General features: G+C 41.9%; 1 protein-coding gene across 1 annotated transcript; it reads left to right on the top strand.

Moving 5' to 3' along the window:
- Positions 1-1,319: 1,319 nt before the first annotated feature.
- Positions 1,320-18,965, top strand: LOC142587659 (uncharacterized). The gene is made up of 6 exons (XM_075698822.1): positions 1,320-1,728; positions 9,856-9,923; positions 12,117-12,239; positions 13,241-13,285; positions 14,742-14,792; positions 18,684-18,965. Exons 1-6 carry the CDS (start codon positions 1,635-1,637, stop codon positions 18,723-18,725), a joined length of 423 nt encoding a protein of 140 aa, XP_075554937.1. The 5' UTR covers positions 1,320-1,634; the 3' UTR covers positions 18,726-18,965.
- The last annotated feature ends 454 nt before the right edge of the window (positions 18,966-19,419 follow it).

Here is a 19,419-nt window from a genome sequence, read left to right as displayed (position 1 = left end):
TCAAACTCCTAGAAGCAGTAAGCGTCATTCGGACTGTCGTTTCTTCTTTGCTACTTACAAAAAGACGATTGAGAAACCTGCTGCCGCTTACCGAGCAGCCTGTTTTGACATAAGCAACCCATGCCAGTGTTGCGATAACCTTTGGGCTTTGATCGTTTAACAACCATGACAGTCTTTGCGTATTTATGGGATTTTGTAACTATATCTGCTGGTGAACGTCACAAGCAAGTGTCTGTTTACCACTGCCTGAATATTTTGTAAAGAAGATGTCTGTCACCGTTAGCATCACCAGTCATGCTACAAGTTCTTGGTGCAAACATGAGATGATGATCACACGGAGACAAACCATTGTATAGTATGGACAAAGCTTCATGCCGCTCCAACAGTTACCCCAGGCTAAAGGCTCCAAGCTCTTCTTTCACGTTTCGCCCAATAAGCACCAATGCATACTTGCAAGTGCGTGCTTGTCACTACATGTGATTCAGTGGTTTCACGCGACGGTCAGAATTGTATTTCTGACGCATGGTCATTTCTTGGGATCCTTGCAACATAAGGAGGCCTGCATGTTGTTATGATGTCTTTAAATATTTTTTTTCATCGTCTACCATGCTGTAAAGACTGCGAATTGATTCCTCGCCCGCCAGATCGTGTCTCGCATCACAATTTCCTTTCCAGAGTACATCGGCCAGAGACATCGTGACCAACCAACCTCCTCACGTGCTTTCAATAAAGGAATGGAAGGAGAAAGTCGCAAGCGAGTTGAACGCCTTTCATGATGCTGAAAAAAGGAAATGGAAATTTCACCGCACGCGCGTAGCCCTCAGAGGCTTTCTAAATGCTAGCTCTCCAAATGGCACACACGCAAAAGCTGCCGCTATCTGTTTGTCCAGCCCATTACAATATCTCTCGATTTAAATTGGGAAGATTGCCACCAAAAAGAACATGTTGCCGCATTCATTCTGAAACCATGGCAGAACCATTACATGTAGCTTCCTTCGAGAGCCTAAACTTTATACAATTGGTTGCAAGGGTTGTTGCACGAAGTTACTCCTCCTGCCGTTTACCTGCTCTGACGCTTCTATGCCAAGCCGCACGCTTTTCACGCGCAGTTCAGCGACGACTCAATCGCAGCGGCCTGCTTGTTTCTGCGATATTTATTTTTATTCTGCACTCATCGGTACCCGCTGTCCAACGCTGCTCGTGCGTCTCAGGGATCTGCGTCGTCAGCAGCTCGAAAGCCGGCGTCCTTGAGTGGCCCTTGAGGAACCCCGGCGATTCTCTCTAGCGGACGGAGAGAGGGTTGCCGGAGCGCTCGGAGAGAGCGTTCGTTTTTTCGCGTCTCTTTTGCCCAGCATTAAACCTCAGCCGCGCTGATCCTATCCTTCCAGGGTTACCGTACGCCGCATTATCCTGTGCTTAGAGTCGATGTGTGGGGGAGAGTGGCTTTGAACATTCATGTTCCCTTTCCCGGCTTCTTGTGCATTCTAGACGTCACCGCCGCTCCAGCCAGGTCACAAGTGAGACGGCGACAAACGAAAGCAGAGCCGCTTCGAATTTCACGCCGCTAGCCGGCTGGTAGACTTGCTCGCCTCAGTGCTGTGCTGTAGGGGCCTAGCATATTCGTTCCAGTAAACATGTCGCGGTGGTGCGCTCTGCTTGTGGTTCTCCTCGGATTCTTTACCATCGTACTATACACTGAAGCCCAAGAGATTCTGTGCCCTGAACACAGTAAGTACACGACTTGGAGATGTCTTTCGCCGATGACGCGTCTCACCCTTGATCTTTCCGAACGCATTTCTGTGCGGCCCTTATATAAAACCCGTTTTCACGATAGATGAAGGTCTCAATGAATTTACTGCACATATTTAAAACATTTTCTCAAATGCTGTCCAACAGCCTTTTGTTGAGACTGCGTTCTTTAAACGCCAAAGCGTGGAAATATTTAATGGCGTAACTTTACTTCCGTTCGAGTATGATGGCTTCACCGCCTGACTCCTTATTGACACGACGTTGTGACGCTTGCTGTACATCAAGGCACCCAAGGATGGCTTATTAGTAGGAACTTCTATGTACACTATGCGCGGATATGCGTGGATTTTCTTAGTGCTGCACTTTCGCTAAACACACAAAATATGATTGTAATCAAAGCGAGCGAGCATTCTTGCCCATACTTTAGTAGTATGGCACAATGGCACCCGCAAGTTTCCTGCATTGTCCATATCATTCTTTCTTTTCTTGTCTGTTTGTTTTCGGTTTCATCGTCCCAACAATGTTGCCTTTTGGGTTAAAGTGTCGAGGTAGGACAAACATCATCATCATCGGGTGTCAGTTATTTAACCTTTAGCGCCCCTTTCGGCTAATGACATAAGGCGGGGGGGGGGGGGTTCAAATGAGATTCCTTCAAATCATGGGCTGCAATACTTTGGCTGACATTTCTGCGGCAAAGGGAAGCGTTGTATAGACATATAACACAACTACACGTTTTATAAGACACTGTAGAACGTCATTTGGATGATGTTTAGTAATAGTTTCCCAAATGAACTGTCACTAGCTAGATGCGCTTCGCATGGTTACGTTCCTTGACAATTTGAGATGGGAGTTTGTTCCATTCGACAATCGCTAATGCTCTAAATCATTGGTTTAAGCTGTCATGTGATCTGTACAAACGCTGTAAACTATAAGGATTAAAGAAAGAGGTGGTATGTGCGGGTGAAACAGTTGAGCAGTTTTCCATATTTATGACTGGTGTCGTAGGCAACTTATGAAAGAGGCAAAATCTGCCAAACCTACGGCAGGGAAGTAATGTGTTGAATCCCAGACACATTTATCTAGTGTAACATACTGCTTAGGACTGCAGGAAATGTGATAATATGCACTTCACGATTTCAGACTGCTCTGGGCGTTTAAGTTAGGCCTAGGATAGCGGAAATCGCAGAAATGCATTCAAGCGTTGTTTGTTTAAAGGTTTCATAGGCTAGAACTTAGGAGGATAGGGGGCACAATTAACGCGACATTTTTCTTGCAAATCAAAGCCAATGATCCATCTTGGGTCTTTGTGAGTTGTACATATACAATACCTTAACACGTGAGTAAATAGTGCGTATAAGCAGCTTTTCAACAACCTATATCAAACCTTTATGTAGGATCTTACAGTCCTGATGTTTACCTGTATTACAAAATATGTTTTACGTTTTTGAGTTCTATAAATAACAGCCCAAAGGCGTAGTAATGTAAGTAGTAGTACTTTCTATGTTTTAAATTCTGCTTTATATGTTCTTGTTCAGTTCTTGTTTAGTTTAGAGGAGCGTATGCTGTGACTGTTTGTCGAATATGCACCAAATTAAAGTCACAAGATATGCACCAATACACATAGGAGGACATCACAGGGAACGTTGAAGCACATAGGCTTGCTGCGGACGCACACAAATTGGAAGTTATTGCGGTGGCGACCTTAACAAAGACAGATGAAAAAACTACGTCTAAGATTCTACGCTAATATGTCCGGCAAATCCCTAGCTTTGACCCAAACTCTTGTGACATCTGTCTCTACACTGTTGCCCCCGAACTTGTTCTATCCCTTGCAAACCAACAAGGGCCGTGCCACTGGCTCTTCAATACACTGGCCCTAGGGCTGTTCGTGATGAGGGTGTTACTTGCGATACATAATCGAATGTTCCCGATACGCCGAAGCGTTACATTGCATAAGAATTACATCGAACCTGCTTCGTATATTGAATTTAAGTGTCCTAACATGTGTACCTAAGTGAAGAAAGAGAGCAGGCTGGGCCATCTTTTACAAGGAGAGCTAGGCTGTAGTGATGAAATTTTAATTCGTGCAATTCTTGTTTTTTTTTACATTGCAGTGATGTCATTCGGGCACTCTTGCCCCAATTTCTTTCTCTACAAATTTAACAGAGAGGTTTTATATAACTATATTGCTAACTCTATGCTATGAAGGCAATCTGATTGTTCTTGACTTGAAGAGAGCAGAATGTAGAGACTGCCCTTGGTACTGCATGCATTGGGCACTGTCGAAGGCTCGCTGAGGCCCACGGGGAGGACAGAAGCGAAATCACATGCTAGCATTTCAAGAGACTAAGAAATCATTAGCCCGAAATAACGATAGGTATTTACGTACTTCGCATGTTGCAGTGCCACCTTCATGTTTTGTTTGCTGTGGCAGCAATGGGGAGATCATTCCTGCCTTGAGGTGATGCAGCAAATATTATTTTACTCGTAATCATGTGTAATATAATTTTGGGTGCATATCTACAGGAACAGCGTGCACTTGCATATTCCAAGGTAAATAAAAGCGTTTGTTATAGTTTTCCAGAAATTTTCACGGCCATAGCTGAGATATAAATGTATGGGAAAGAAGAACATTAAACACTCTATAGTGCCACGTTGCACGGGCTTTCTTTTGGTAAGTTCAGTGAATGCTGTGTTCACGTAGACGTCTCCTGGTCTATTAGCTTTCGTGCCATCCATATTGTGAATGACATGCACAAGCATAATTGGAAAGAACCAGGCTTTTGAATCATATGCACCACTTTCGATGCTTTCTACGCCAAAGCTAACTTATTAATTTTTTTCTTGCCTAGTGTTTCTGTTTTAGTAAAAGAACTACCATTGCGCTTGCACAGTTGTTTTTGGGTATTGAGTTTTTTTTTCTATTCCGCGTCATTCATGGTTCTACGGGAAGCACAGCGTATAACTCTCATTCTGCACTACAATTTGGAATAAAATATTGCAGCCGAAACTTTCAATTTTGCATATCCGCAATAACCGCCAGATAGGGCACACCTACTACATAAAGCAAAAGAATAGGCGGAGTTACGCTGGTTTGAATACTGATAAGGTTCTTCCTTACAATTGGGAGACTCTGTGAGGAGGTCAAGCGCTTCCTTTCAGCTGCCTGACAGGGCAGTTGTGAAAAAGTTGCACTAAATCTTCCTAATGCGCGGCACCTAATACATATTTATGTCCGAGGAATATATGAGACACCAGTGCGCAATAGCCGATCTTCAAACTGATTTAATTATCAAGTTCCGCAATTATCTGATGTATGACCGCTTGCCATATCTGTTCACCTGCGACAGATAAGTAGGTTGGATATCTTCGCGAACTCAGCACGAAATTCATACAGATGTGGCACTCGGGACAAAATGCGCTTTTATTTAACTGGATTATGGGAAACGGCGCGTATAAGGAAACAGCTCAATCGTTATATTTTCGCGCTAGATATTTAAATACACTAAATATTATTATTTATTGACACAGTTGCACGGCTGTTGACAATGTGAAATTTGCAGCTACTGAGGAGGTGATCTGATATCGATTTCTGAAACCCGCCAAAAGTCTCTGCCCTAGACGATGCAGCAAGAGCAAGTTCGCCACTTTTCCGCCTGAGAAACTGGTACTGGGCGTTGGAGAAGTGAGGGAAACCACATGCACAAGAAACGTCAGCTGTTGACGTCTTCTGACGTCTCCGAGTCCGCGCCACGCAAAGAAAACTCTTTTTTTTTAATTTTGAGTTGTTCATTGCGGCACGTGGCAGACGGGGACGTGGCTTCCATCAACACGTTGCGGATTCGCCAAAACTTACCTTGTCAAAATGATTGCTCGGCTCCGCTTGCTTTGAGCACTGCTTGGTGACGGTCGTCATGTTAAGGCGTTCTGTTTCTTATTTTATTTTTTCCTCCTTTTCTGGAGGATGACGTTCATAGTCCTTTCATTTATGTACATATTTCCTTCCTTCGCACGTGCCAGCTGCTTTTATTGGCACGATAATCCAGTATTTGTGACCGTTGAAGGCATGGAGTTTCGTGACATATGCTCGAGAGAAGTCTGGCGCTGCAATTCGTGAGCCAGCGCGGGAACGATGGCAAGAACATGAATTTGTCTGGTCTTCATGCTTGTGGATTCGGACATTCTTGTGGACTGGTTTATAACGCTTTGTATGCCTTCATTGTAAATTTCACAGTAATGTATAATTTTCTAAGTGCACAAGATGCTGCGAACACTCACAATCGCTACTACTTGCAACGGTTCGGCTTGTCGAGATGGTCAAATCATTTATCGCGTCTCAAGGCACTGGCTTGTCCGCGATGAACGCATAACTGCGCTATATGTCGCTTGCCGATGCAGGCGTCCTTGGCGTAATGGTTTCAATATGGGGCTTCTCTGCTAGAGGCCCCGTATTTGAATCTTGCAGTCAGACAACTTTAATACTTCATATTATATTATTTATTACGTGTACATTGTTGAAACTGACCAGTTGACAAAGCCCCAAAGCGTACTGTAATCGTGCTAAATAAGTACTATGTTTACCGTGCCTAAAATTCACCAGAAAACTTGAACACTTATCCTGTTTACAAAGGTCCGCCATTCCCAATAATCCGATATGTGAAAAATAGACCTTTTTGATCTTAAGAACTCTACTTGTTGTCAACAATTCCAATACCGTCAAAAAAATCACTCGCTCACGATAGGAATGTTTTGTAGTCTTCTCAAAAACACTCGGCAAACGCCTTTTCACTAACTCACCACCACACGTCGGCTTTGCAAATTCAGGATTGCATAGTTTCCTTTTATGCTCCAGAGCTTTCTTCCAGGCGTAGGTTTTGCTGAACGTTCACTGACGTCATTAATACCTTACTCATTCGAAGGTGGTCAAGGCCAAAACTATCGTGCGTCTAAAGTACCGGGAAAAAAAGCTCGCGGCGATGAATTTCTCATGTACCCGTCACGTTAGCACTTAGACCACGAAGCACGTCGCAGAACCTCAAACAAACGTACGTGAAAGAAATATTATTGTATATACTATGTTATCACCTTAGAGCCATTCATTCTGATGCCATTAGTGTATCGACATTGCTGGCTCTTAATTTTGTAGTCGTAATGCATACCAACAGTACACTTTACGTAGGAATATACGTAAAAAAATACGATCCAGTTTCAGGCTATAAAAAGTTGGTATGAAGCTCAATCACCGAGTTGCCAGTTTTGTTTGGACTGTACAGATGGCTCGTTCCCAACTTCTCATGCGTGTTCAGGCCGGAACTGTGGAACTCATTTCAGCAGGATGTGGATGAGTCAAGCCATGTCGATTGCTAAGCTGGCAATTTCCATTCAAAGCAAACCAGCCTCAATAGCCCGGGCCAGCTCATGAACAAACAATGTTCATTGTCTCATCGTGCCTCGCCAACGTCACCTGCTTGTTTATCATGGCAAAACAGTTCACAAAATTCGAAGGTGTTGGTAATTTTTACGTATCTTTCGTGAAATTTTTCCGGCATTTCTAAAAGTCCAAAAAATGTTAGCGTATTACGCTAACATTTTTGATCATCCGCTACTCTATCTTCCTTAACACAATCTCTCTTCATTTATGTAGATATAAAAACGTACCTTTAGCTACATAGTTTTTCTTGGCAATCACTGATACGTACTTGATGAAGTATGTTGCATTTAAAGCAAAAGTGAAACTGAAGCGTCTGGTAGAAACGTATTTCTGATTAAGGCTGTCAAATTGTGTGACAGACATTTTTGAAAATTCAGATATTGGGATTACCGAAACTACCAGGTTTACAACTTGGTTGCTGTGCAAAGAAAGGCGATATGGACTGCATCTATTATTACATCTGATACCATCAAAATCAATATATGATATAGCCCTGTGAAATATAACTAATTTTTAATAGGACTCTCGGCCTCTTGTTAACTTTGCAACAAATTAAGGTACGCCATAAATTATTACAATACGCATGTCTGCTTTAGGTGTTCTAGAGATTCAGTTCACAGAACTGTGATATCTGCTTTTGGTGCAGAGGTCCACATTTGACGACTCCGTTCTTAAATTTTTTTTCGAGTTTATTCGTTTTTGGTGTTCATCAAGTACTTCAACCAGTAAATCGACATTCCGCTTCCTACACTCACTATAACTTCTCTGTCTCTATAAACAGCAATAAATTCCCATAAATTTCATAACTCAGAAAAGAATTTCTGGATTTTGCATGTAATACAATAGGCGGCATTGGAGTTGGCCCCGAGCCAAAGCTTCTTGTGTGAAAGAGGAACGTTGGGCAGACCATGGTATAAGTACAAATGGTAATCCTTGGTCAATCACCGCAGCGGATGGCCAGCAATGGAAAACCAATACAGTATAGTTCAGCGATATACATTGTGGCGGAATAATATTGGGCAATTTCCCGACATAGGACATAGGCAGGTGACCCAAGAAAGGGTAAGTAGAGATCGCTAGGAGTCTTTGAACCGGCAGTAGACATAAAATATGCTGCTCTCACTGCTGCTGCTGCTGATGATGAAAGTATGAAGACTTCGTACCAGTCTCACGTCTGTTGAAATGACAAATCAAATTTCTCTACATGTTTACAGGCGCCCTCGTGGTGTTCCTGAATATTTATTTGGAATACTGCCAGTCTCTGGTTGAGACCTGAGCAAGTGGGCAATACCTTTGTCACGTTTTGACAGCTTTAGTATGATTGCTCACAGCAGCTCTGCACAGACAATAATTACCAAAGCAATTATACACTAAAAAATGTGAAAAACAAGAAATTAGTAAAAACAAGTTTCAAAAGGCACATAGAGACTCAAGTGGAAAACACGATCACAATTTAATGTCTACTGTTTAGAGCCGACAGACTGACCACATCACTTGTGTTTAAAACACGTCATCTAGTTGGGAAAAAAAATTGGAATTGAGTTAGCTTTAGTAATGGATGCGTCCAGGCGGTTCCTTTCTGGTGTCACTAGCGGGAAAAAGGAGTGTTTAAGGTGTCACTGTGATATGAATACTCAGTACACTGTGCACGCGTGCTGGTTCTTTAATGCACGTTTGTGCGTGCTTAAGTATGTGCTTACGTGTATAAAACGGGGAAAATCATGTGACAGGTTGAAAAATAATAATTCATATTATAACTGTGTTGTAAGTTCTCCAACGCACGGGAGTGAATTCCTGCAGCCGTGTAATCAAATAATTTATTTTAAATATCTAGCCTTTCAGCACTTCAGATGTCGCTGTGCCGCGGATATCGTCGAATTGGTCGCGTAATTGGATAGTTCATCAGCGAAAACGAAAGAAAGTCGACCTGAACAATTTCAAAATGTCCCACCTGATCGTAGTGTATGTTTCGATTAATTGGTTGAACATCAGGAACGGTAGAGCAGCGTGAAAGACATGGACGAAAGGCACACATAGACACATTGGAGCAGCACCTCTTCTAGTCTTACTTCTGTCTTTTATAACGTGACTGATTGCGCTAGTTGGCATTCAGCATGTGCTGTCTTCGTATTCCGTGCTGCTTTCCGATTCCTAACGCTGCTAGTTTTCTTGGCCTCCTTTCAATGGCGAAGACACCAGAAGCCGTCGTCAGAAAGAAGGCCGTACGGGAAAGGAGGTAGTTTTGCACGTGGTCTGGTGTATTACAGAGGGTAACTTCTCTAGACAGGCATTGAAAAACTTGCACATGCATGACCCCTTTAAAGATATTTTGGACACAATCGTACCATGCCAACTATGACAAGACATATTTCACAGTTCTGACTCCGTTGTCATGATTTATAATAGTTGCCCTTTGTTCATAACCTAGTTAATTATATATATATATATATATATATATATATATATATATATATATATATATATATATATATATATATATATATATATATATATATATATACACATACAGTAGAGACTTATGTTACGTTAGTCGAGGCACAAATATTTCTTTTTCTGAGATAAACAAGGATGATAATGATAAAAAAAAACTTCTTTGTTCAAAGCTTCAGCTATCATATCCCGAACTTTCAACGTCCCGTCTCCGTTATTTACAGAGCACCTGGAAGGCGAGGTACAAAAATGCAAGCAACTACTTCCCAACCTCTCAGGAAAAAAAGAAAAGGTAAGGCTTAGAGTTAGTCACTCTCGTTCGTCGGCGCAAAATCTTCAATGAAAGGATTTACCTGGAGCATCTGAGGAAAACGAGCACTACACCTTGGCACACAACGTCGTTCCGCGTACACGTCTGCGGATGCGTGACGGCAAATTGGATTTCGTACAAATAATCCTAGAGCCTACGCGACCACATCAGTAGCGTTGATGATAGCCATCAACGAGAGCATGGAGTCCGAAGTGCGTCACTTCTCATGTACATACCACTGGCTGCTGCCAGTGGTATGTACAGTTTGCCTGGCACGGCCATGGTTACAACCTTACAGAGCTAACAATAAAATGAAGAGCGAGCTATATGGCAATGGCGCACTTATCACACACTGTGCCATTTATAAACACTGGTCCTGTAAACAATCAGAGCTCTTAAGCTAACAGAATATTGTGCAGTGAAAGCTTCGCGAGTACGGTGCACTCATTTGCCCGTGAAATATTGCGGTATTTTATTAACTGCAACCTAAGGTTCTCGATATTTTAAAGCGTTGCGGGAACAAGAAAGACGAGTGCATACCACATGCAAACAAGCTCCATGGCATATTCCAAGGATATGAACATTCTCTTCGAACGTTCCTGGCTATATACGGTAAATAAAACCAATTTATCACGGAGGAACAAAACTCACGGTATAAATTATGTGTTGTCTACGTTGTTCCATCAGCTCAAACGTGTGGTTATTTGTTCTAAACTAAAGCTGAACTAAGTCAGTTTCGACAAAAGGCAGAAATTTCTGAAAACCTTTAAATGAAAATAAAAACACGATAACCTATAAAGTTATCGCCAGCGTTTTCTTTTTACTTCTAATTTTCAGCAGTGACTTTTCTCATTGATACTTATTTTGAACAACAAGGACCAACTTATTCTTTCATGGAATGCATTTAGTGCGGCTATTATTATTCATACTTTGTTAATCCGGCCTAGTTAAACCGCGCTGTATACTTATTTTTTGTACTGCTTTCTTTACATGTCAGATTAACGCTTGATCTACTGGCCCCCTTACCTAATGCCTCTCCTGCGGCCTCTATGTTATTTTAAGTAAATAAAGAAATCATTACATAACTAATTAAATACGTAAATAAATGCAAGTTTCCCAGTGTTTACAATACAATACAATACATTAAATTCGCTTTCTTTAAACATAGTGAATTCCGTGGTCTCCCTTATAACAGAGTGCTTATTAGGGGAACAGACAATGATGGAACATCATTATACGCAAAATACATATAACAGTAAGCTTGTTACACTGCTTAGAAATCAAGGCAGTACTTTGGAAATGTCAAGCGCTTTGCATGTACTGCCACGATAACACATTGATATTGTTTGTATTTGCAGAACAATTAGGCAAACAAATAAAACGCATGGTAAATGTATGGCGTATGAGAATGCCCCGATAACCAGTTGCCATTGTTTACAAAAAAAAGAGGGGAAATAGTCAGGCAGTAAAAAAGCATGCTGAAGTGTCCGCTGCTGGGTACTGGGAGGTGGGTCCAGTCACGCTACATGTATGTAGCTTTTTTTCCAACTTTCCCAACCACATTTCGTGTGCAATTTTCTTTGTTACTTCTTGTTTGGTAAGTAAATCAATCTCACTTTCAATCCTAAATTCATAGAGTTTCCAATACTTCAGTAACACAATAACGTTATTTACAAAATATCACGTTGAGCTCAATAATGAAATCTTACATTTGCAAAGTTATAATTTGGCTATGGGGGACACCGTACTAAGAGAGTATACATTCATTTTTACGTTGAACTTCTTAACATGCTTCTGATCGTTAGTACCCTAGTTTGGTTCCTGCATTACGCCAGCGGGACCACGCAGCTCAGAATCAAACGTTGCACTTCGTGCCCTACACCAGGCGGTCATGAGCCCTTCATTCGCCAAGGTGGGAAGAATCAGTTCCCGATTTTATTCACTAGGCAGAGCTTGGTCGCCATTTCCTTGTTTTTTTCTTCTTTTTTTGTGTGTGTATCCGAAAAGAAAGTACTGTCGGGCACATTTGCAGCCAATCACCCAACTACAATGTGTAAGTCTACGCTTATTCTTTTTGTAGGAGCAATGCATTCAATACATACAAACTCTCAAGTGCATCTTCGCCGCTTTACGGTTCAACAGTAAACGGTATACTTAACCACGCATTTTCTACAGGTGGCGGCGCTGGGCATTCGCTACGGCCTCCGCTGTGCACGCGAGGTCGACCCCGACATCTCGCTGCCTGACATCCGAGAGCGTCGATGCAAAAAGGATGACCCTCAGGACTTTCCGAGAAAGGTTGGCGCCGTCAATTACTGCTCTCCACTCCGTCCTTGCAATCCGTCATTGTGGATATTTGTTTCCGGCACTTGCAGTAGTGCGTTTCTTTTGATAGCGTTTGTCCTCGGGTGTGGGCTTCCTGTTGTAAGCGGCACTTCTGCTTGGAGGCATCCAGGCGTATCAATACTGAGTGCAGTTTCACTGGTCGTCTATCAGTGAAACGGACATGTGTATCAAAGCCCTCATGCTGGCGCATGCCAGATGAGAGTTTGTAAGCAGGCCGACGAAGGCGAGATCACGAGACCAAAATTACTTGCCATGTCATGGCAGTGACAGGTGGCTGCAATGGCATGGAATAATCCGCCTACTGACGAGTTGTCATTTAACATGCGCAAGCATTTGGGTTTCATGTCGATATGCCAGATCCTTTTTAGCTTACAGTAAGCGCTCGTTTAATCTTTGTTGATTGGCGCTTTTCCTAGCAATGAATATAACTTCTAGGTTTACTAATGTCGGAACAATGCTGACATTCAGGTGGCATGATCACCGGAATTTTTCGCAAGGCCTGATCCTCCTGCAGCACACCGTATACTTCTTGCCCCCCCCCCCACCCTCCGAGTACCATACTTGTGGAACGTGCCTACGAAGTGCCAGTAATGGATAAATATTGAAAGTAGTTAAGAAGATATTAGCGAAATATAGCGACGCCAATGACGGTATGGGAAGCGTCCACTCCTGGGTGGGATCGCGGCACTCCTGTGGAAAACCAAATTAACAGTTTGCCGCCACATAGATATTAAATGACATATGTCACGGTCTGACGACAACACTGCTCGTAGTCATTCCATTAGTAGCTTTCTTTCTGCTTGCATTTGATCTAGATAAGTGTTTTAGGCCAGTTACGTTATTGAAGCGCTAACAATAATAGGACAGACGTTAAACACTTGCTCCACAATGAAATTCTTCCTTTCGATGTGGACTATTAGCTCATTGACGTTGCTTCGTAATTTCTTTTCCAGTTCTACCAGTGCTGGAACAGGCTGCTCGACACCGACGAGCTATTGGTAAGCATACCGCGCTCTTCCTAAATACAAATTAGCTCTAACGGTGTGTTGAAGCAGACACATTGAGGCTGCATTCCGTTCATATCAATATTCTAGGTAAGAAACCCTGTGACAATACGTGTGAAGCGGTATGTGCACGAACTTTAGTAACTTATACAACATTATTAACAAAAGAAAGACTTACCAGAACATAGAGACTTGATGTTATGTATGACAAGGAATGTCGCTGAAGACAAGATTTTGGCAATGCCACTTGTCTTCGTCATGAATCACGAAGACAAACGTAAGCTTCAGCGGTATTCTCTCCTCTGCGTCTGTTAATTACTTGATTAATAGTTACCCCAAACCAGTTTTCTACAGTGCCAGGGTATGGTCCCTCTTTGTTTGTGATAAAGTTATATGGCTGGCCGCTTTGCGTTGTCACGCTTTCTCTCGCTGAACATTCAGGTATTCCGGTATACCTGTTTTCTATGGTCGATTCGTAAAGCTGTTCGGTTATGCCTTCAGCTTCGAATGGTGCGGATGGTTTAAGTAATAACAAGTTTCCTGTTTAGTTATACCAACGCTTGCATTCATGTATTGTTGTAGGAAAACAATGAGAGCGCTGTTCTTTATTTCTTAAGAAAATAAGTGACATTCCAAACGTTCTTCATAACGGTGAACTTTCAATCCAAGCAGCCTGTTGAACAATGCTATGGATCGTACCTCCTCTGTAACATTTAAACGTGAGCGGCTTGGAACTCAAGGGCACGAGGGAGAAAGGCAAACACGGCGCTGATTTTCAAAAATGTTTATTGGCGACGAAGACATCCAGTATATGAATATGTGAACAAACAACATAAAAAAATCTTTAAAGTATCTTACCGAATACATGGAAAAAAATTCTCTTTGTAAAGGCCATGTGCTTGCTACCTACTAGGCGCCACAATAGCGTTCAACTTGACTAAAAAGAAGAATCTCGAATAAAAATAGCGCAAGTAAACGCAACGTTTCTGTCTTCTCATGTCCTCGCCTCGGTCACTGCGTTCACTTGAAGCCAAGATATAATACATTGCAAATGTTTCCAACTTTCTTAGCCTAGTTCTTGTTCCTAAGTGAAGTGGCGCAACCAACTCCTTATGATCGGCGATAAATGAGACGGTGAAAATACTGTAAATATTACTTTTTAGGAAAGTAAAGTAAAACTAACTAATTAATTGTGGAAAAAATTGAAGTGTTCCAGAAATGAAGGATAAAATATTTAATATTGCAGCAAAAAGTATGTGAGTAATTGCACTAGAAAATCAAAGAAGCTTTATCGTCCATTAACGGAGCGTAACAGAACTTCTACAGTAAAAGCTTTGCTTTCTTAAAGCCTCAAGATACATTTAGAAAAAAAAAACGCTCAGCGATACCTACCTAACATTATACGTGACTATTACATCTGAAACCTAATGCTTCTTCTGCTTTCTTTCAGACAAGAATTGGCTTTAGCGGCGAAGAACTTGACAGTTTCAGAGCTGCTGCGGTAAGTGAACAATCTCGACTGTACTCTCAAGCCCTGCATTTAAATAAAAGATAGGCACATTTAAATTAGTTCTAATCATACGCTAGAGCAAACAAAGTGGACATCTGGATTGATCCGCATATCTACAATAAAGGTTAGAGGTCATGATGTTTTATATATTTCAAATGTTCGCGGTGCTTGTGCAAACAGGCACTGGCGGAGTCTATGCCGAATGAGGAAGGTATTTGAGGAGACGTCTTGGAATCACCATTAAGCTTGATGTTGTCGGTCAATAGTAGGCGCCCTACTTTACCTACATCAACTCCTCTATCGTCTATCTAGCACATTATTCCAGGCTGTGAGCTTTCAGTGCAACGCGGGAAGTGAAGTCATACGTGCCCGTATTTTACTTACACGAAAGTCGGTGCGACCTAGAGATCGCCACTTTCTTCAATCTCTCTAAATACTTTGTTTTCGACTTTAAAAAAAGGGTTCTAATCAATATAACCAGGGAAAAAGACAAATAATAGCTGCCAATGGTCAGATGCCATTCACATGGTTGAGTTTCTCCAGCAGGTGGAGGTCGTGGTGAGTGAGAACGTTGGAAAATCGATTACAGGAATCGCGAAGTGGCTCCGAGTGGCTTAGTTAATATTCAGGCTTTCTATGCACAATTTCATCAGGCGGCACGCTTATGTTACGGATTTTTCTTGCTCTCAAAGTGCCTGCGCGACTCAAGGATGTCTCGTTGTGTACTACTGCCGTCCCCTCACCCTTAATGTACTTTCTTGTTTATGAATACCTAAGCGCTTACGCTGCTATGTATGGCAGCTGTCAAGGAGAGGGAGACTGAGAAGCATCGACAAAATTACAAAAACTCGAGAAGGGCGGCCCTCCAGGAACCACTGCCCAACACCAACATGCAGTATCTGTGGTGGGCAAGCAGCTATAACTGAAGCTCAATTGAGTCGTCAATTGAGGCTAAACGTGGCGTTATTGATTGGCTTATCAAAAAGCAGGAGAAGAACATTGCAAAATGTTTTGAACGAACATATCGAATCTTACCTGAAATATTGTTGCTACTGCTGAAATCGTCATTAGGTGCTGAAATACCTCGCAAGTTCAGTATATGTTGAGAGCGTGTCTCCTATGCCACATCATTTTATAAACCGTACACTAAACATATTTCTTTTTATAATTTGGCCCTGGGCTAGTATCAGTCTTCCAGCTATTCCGGCAATTCAATACATAAGGTGGACATAAGGTGGACAAAACGTGGGATTCAGATCGTATTATTCAGGTACGTAATTAACGATACCAAACAAACTGCTAATAAGCCAATGTACGAATTCAGAAACGAAGCCAGAAGACAACACTATAATATCTTCTGAGCCAAGCTTACGAGAGCGAAAGTTCTGGAAAATATTTTTCCGAAATCTTCTAAAAATAGCATCGTTGATGCACTGCCGAAGTGCGCGAGTAAGAATTTGGAGAAGCAATCATTTTCAAAGGCAATATATTGCGACCGAATTTTGGTGATGGATCTCAAGAAACTCCTGCTTGTCTGAAGATTTCTATCAATTTTCTATGAACAGATGACATCCTGACCTTAATTTTACAGCTGTGAACTGCGCTTGAAGTCCACAAAAAACACAAAAGGTTACTCAGTGTGTGATTGTTATCCAGCTACCTGAGCATTGCACATAACTGCGCTTGTACTTCGTCCGCCTGTTCGCGTTATCGACATAACATTCCAAATTTCGGGTAGCCAAGGTTTCGACAAAACTTCGTCTGGTCAGACATTGAAATGAAAAAAGGTATGCAGTCACTGACCAAGTCAAACGGAAAGAAAGACGTCCTCATCCTTCTTGACTCATCCTTCATCTAATCGACAAGCAGGACCATGAACCGAGCAGCAGGAAGCATGCATATCATCTACAATCAGTCGTTACGTCACAAAATTAGCCTTTGATATGCCACTACTCGTCTTGTCAGCCTCACTGTGAACAAGGAACCCGTATGGGTTCCAAAACGTCTTTCTTTCCGTTTGACTTGGTCAGTGACTGCATACCCTCTTTCGCTCCAAATTTCGGTGTATGTGACAGAGGATTTTGTAATAAATCTTGCTTGGCATAAGAATTACACAGTACACATGCAATTCGGGAGTAAAGAACTTGAAGCGGGAATTTCTATAGTGCTAAACGCAAAATTAAGTACCAAGTGAAGAAGCATTCAAGCACATCTGTTCTCATGCGCATAAACTTATATACACTCTCCTCGTAAACCCATAAGTCGTTATTATAAGGAGCCTACAAAGGACCGTACACAAAATACAATTATACAAAATGGGCACAAACTTAGGGAAGTGTACGTTACCAGAATGTAGGAAAAGGAGACAACATTTACTGCATCATACTATAATTAATTTTTCACGTCTGTGTCCAATAAGTACAGAACAATATCCATATATTTGGCTTGAAGAATAAAATTGTCGTTAATTATAATGAGGGTACATTTTGGTACATTTGCTTTCCTTTTCTTCGGTGGTAAAAATCAGGTGTTATTTCTAAGCTGGAAAGTGGGGTGAAATTAGAAATTTTGTTATCGGGCAGTAAATTTTCATAGAGACAAGTTGTTTTTGTTCCTTGGCAGTCCAGTGTACGCGATTCTTGTAGCGTTTATCAACAATTAGCACAAGCAATTACCGTCCTTTGGACAGACTGCTTTATTTAACCGAGCGAAATCACTCACAAGGCGTGTAATGACAGGAGGGAGATGCTCGCAAATGACCTCATCAACTAACCTTTGCCTACCGCACTTTTAACAGAAGAATGTGCAAATAAGCGAACACAGAGATGTGCTTCGAAGGAGGTGTGATGTGTTTCCTCATGTTACAAGCCCGTGTTGAGATTACATTATTGTGTGCATAGGGAGCATTTCTGTGTCGATCTCATGCATTCCATGCTTCTTTTTTTCGTGCCTGTTGTCGTCCTTGTTACTGGTTTTCGGTATATGGGCCTCGCAACAAAATGATTGTAGTACCAAAGACGAAGCAGCAATACTTCTTTTAAGGCAACCAAGTCGGGTAACCTTCTTAACGTTAGCCCTACCGTTCGTAGTACAGAGCAGTGCAAGCGATGCGTTAATTTGCTTCCAAGTGCATAATTGTAGCCGTTTACGTGTATGCCAGGTGAGGTGAATGCGATGCATTGCAATATTGTCGTATCCACATCAAACGTCACTGCTACGCAATAACCAAGCTTTAGTTCGCTCAAGGCCAGCGAGCCCTATATATATAACTTTATATTCGTTTCTTTTACTTGAGTGTTGAGAAAAAATACTGCAAAAGCCATATTTTATATTATTAACGATAATATGATATATCTTGACCACTTGCTCCCGAAAGCTGTACTAAGTTCTGCAGTTTTGAAACACTCCAATTTGTTTACTTTTCTTTGTGAAAGGGCAAAGTTCGGGGAGAAATCTGGGTTATGGTGATTTTAATAGGTTTTTGAGGGGAGCAAGCATAGGTTGCTATCGGGTTATACCCCAAAACGAAGGAGCCATGAAATATACTACGAAACCACCAATATGCACTTTATTCCTCTGTCAAGAGGAGCAGCCATGCTAATAACAACCAAATGACCCTGTGCTGCATCGCAGACGCACATTATATAAGGGAAGTTCGGTAGAAAATACGCAGAGAGCACCGCCCTTAATGACGTGTACTGATGCGAACGTCATATTCCTGCTGTCAGTAGCAAGAGGCCGTTAAATTATTGTCGCATGCGACACATATGTGTCTGCGCATTAGGACTACTCGTTTGTGGGCACGCCAACCCAAAGTTGTGACCCCATCAAGGTACTTTTATATGCTCATGCACGTGTTTCACCTGTGCATTTTTATTGCAGAAGTGCGTCAATAACGTCATCGAGAGGACCTTGACTGAATAAATATCATTATTTCTGGCTCACCATCAAGGAAGATCACTTACGTCATCGAAGTTACGGAGCTGGAACCTTATGCAAGAGGTTTTCAACACGCCAAGAAAGTTGTACCGCAAAACAGGAGTACGCTGGAGCGCACCAAGGGACATGTTTTCGTGGTTTGGCCTATTAAAGGCTGAATGTGTTTTTAATGCTATAAAGCGGCGAAAAAAAAAGAAGAAACACCTGTCACAGTTTGCAGGTTTATGCACGTCTCACGATTTCATTAATGATCTGCAACACATTATGCACTGATTTAAACTTGACGTTTTTGCTTGCTTGGTTATGTATCAGAAACACACCGAGAAAGCTTAACCACAACCAGTAATACGCTTATTCAAGCTTTTTCTTGTGCTATCTTTAACGAAAGAAACCAATTACTTAAATAAAAAGCATAATTCCCAAGAAATAAGGTTTACATCGCAACTCAACCTACACCGGTATTCTAGCACAGCCGGCACCCTCTCTGAACAGAGTTCCATAGTCACGTCATCGGGATGACAGGCGGGACCCCGCTGCATCTCTGCCTTTGGTGGGAGTTCAAAAAACGTTTCGTTCCATTCAGCTTCATGCCAATCAATCTCTCCAAATTATGGCTGTTCGCATTGTTGCGTGTAAGTGTATCGATGTCACTTACACGCAACTGTAGGATTGAGAGTGA

This window comes from Dermacentor variabilis, chromosome 7, assembly GCF_050947875.1.
Source record: "Dermacentor variabilis isolate Ectoservices chromosome 7, ASM5094787v1, whole genome shotgun sequence".
NCBI lineage: Eukaryota > Metazoa > Arthropoda > Arachnida > Ixodida > Ixodidae > Dermacentor > Dermacentor variabilis.
Note: the sequence above shows the minus strand (reverse complement) of the source record. Positions and strands in the feature narration are given on the sequence as shown.

What these genes read in the sequence shown, in the direction of transcription:
- LOC142587659 (XM_075698822.1), top strand. Translation starts at nt 1,635, where the DNA reads ATGTCGCGGTGGTGCGCTCTGCTTGTGGTTCTCCTCGGATTCTTTACC. An exon ending in TCGACACCGACGAGCTATTG is followed by an intron (nt 13,286 to 14,741) that starts GTAAGCATACCG and finishes GCTTTCTTTCAG; the next exon opens with ACAAGAATTGGCTTTAGCGG. An exon ending in ACAGTTTCAGAGCTGCTGCG is followed by an intron (nt 14,793 to 18,683) that starts GTAAGTGAACAA and finishes TTTTTATTGCAG; the next exon opens with AAGTGCGTCAATAACGTCAT.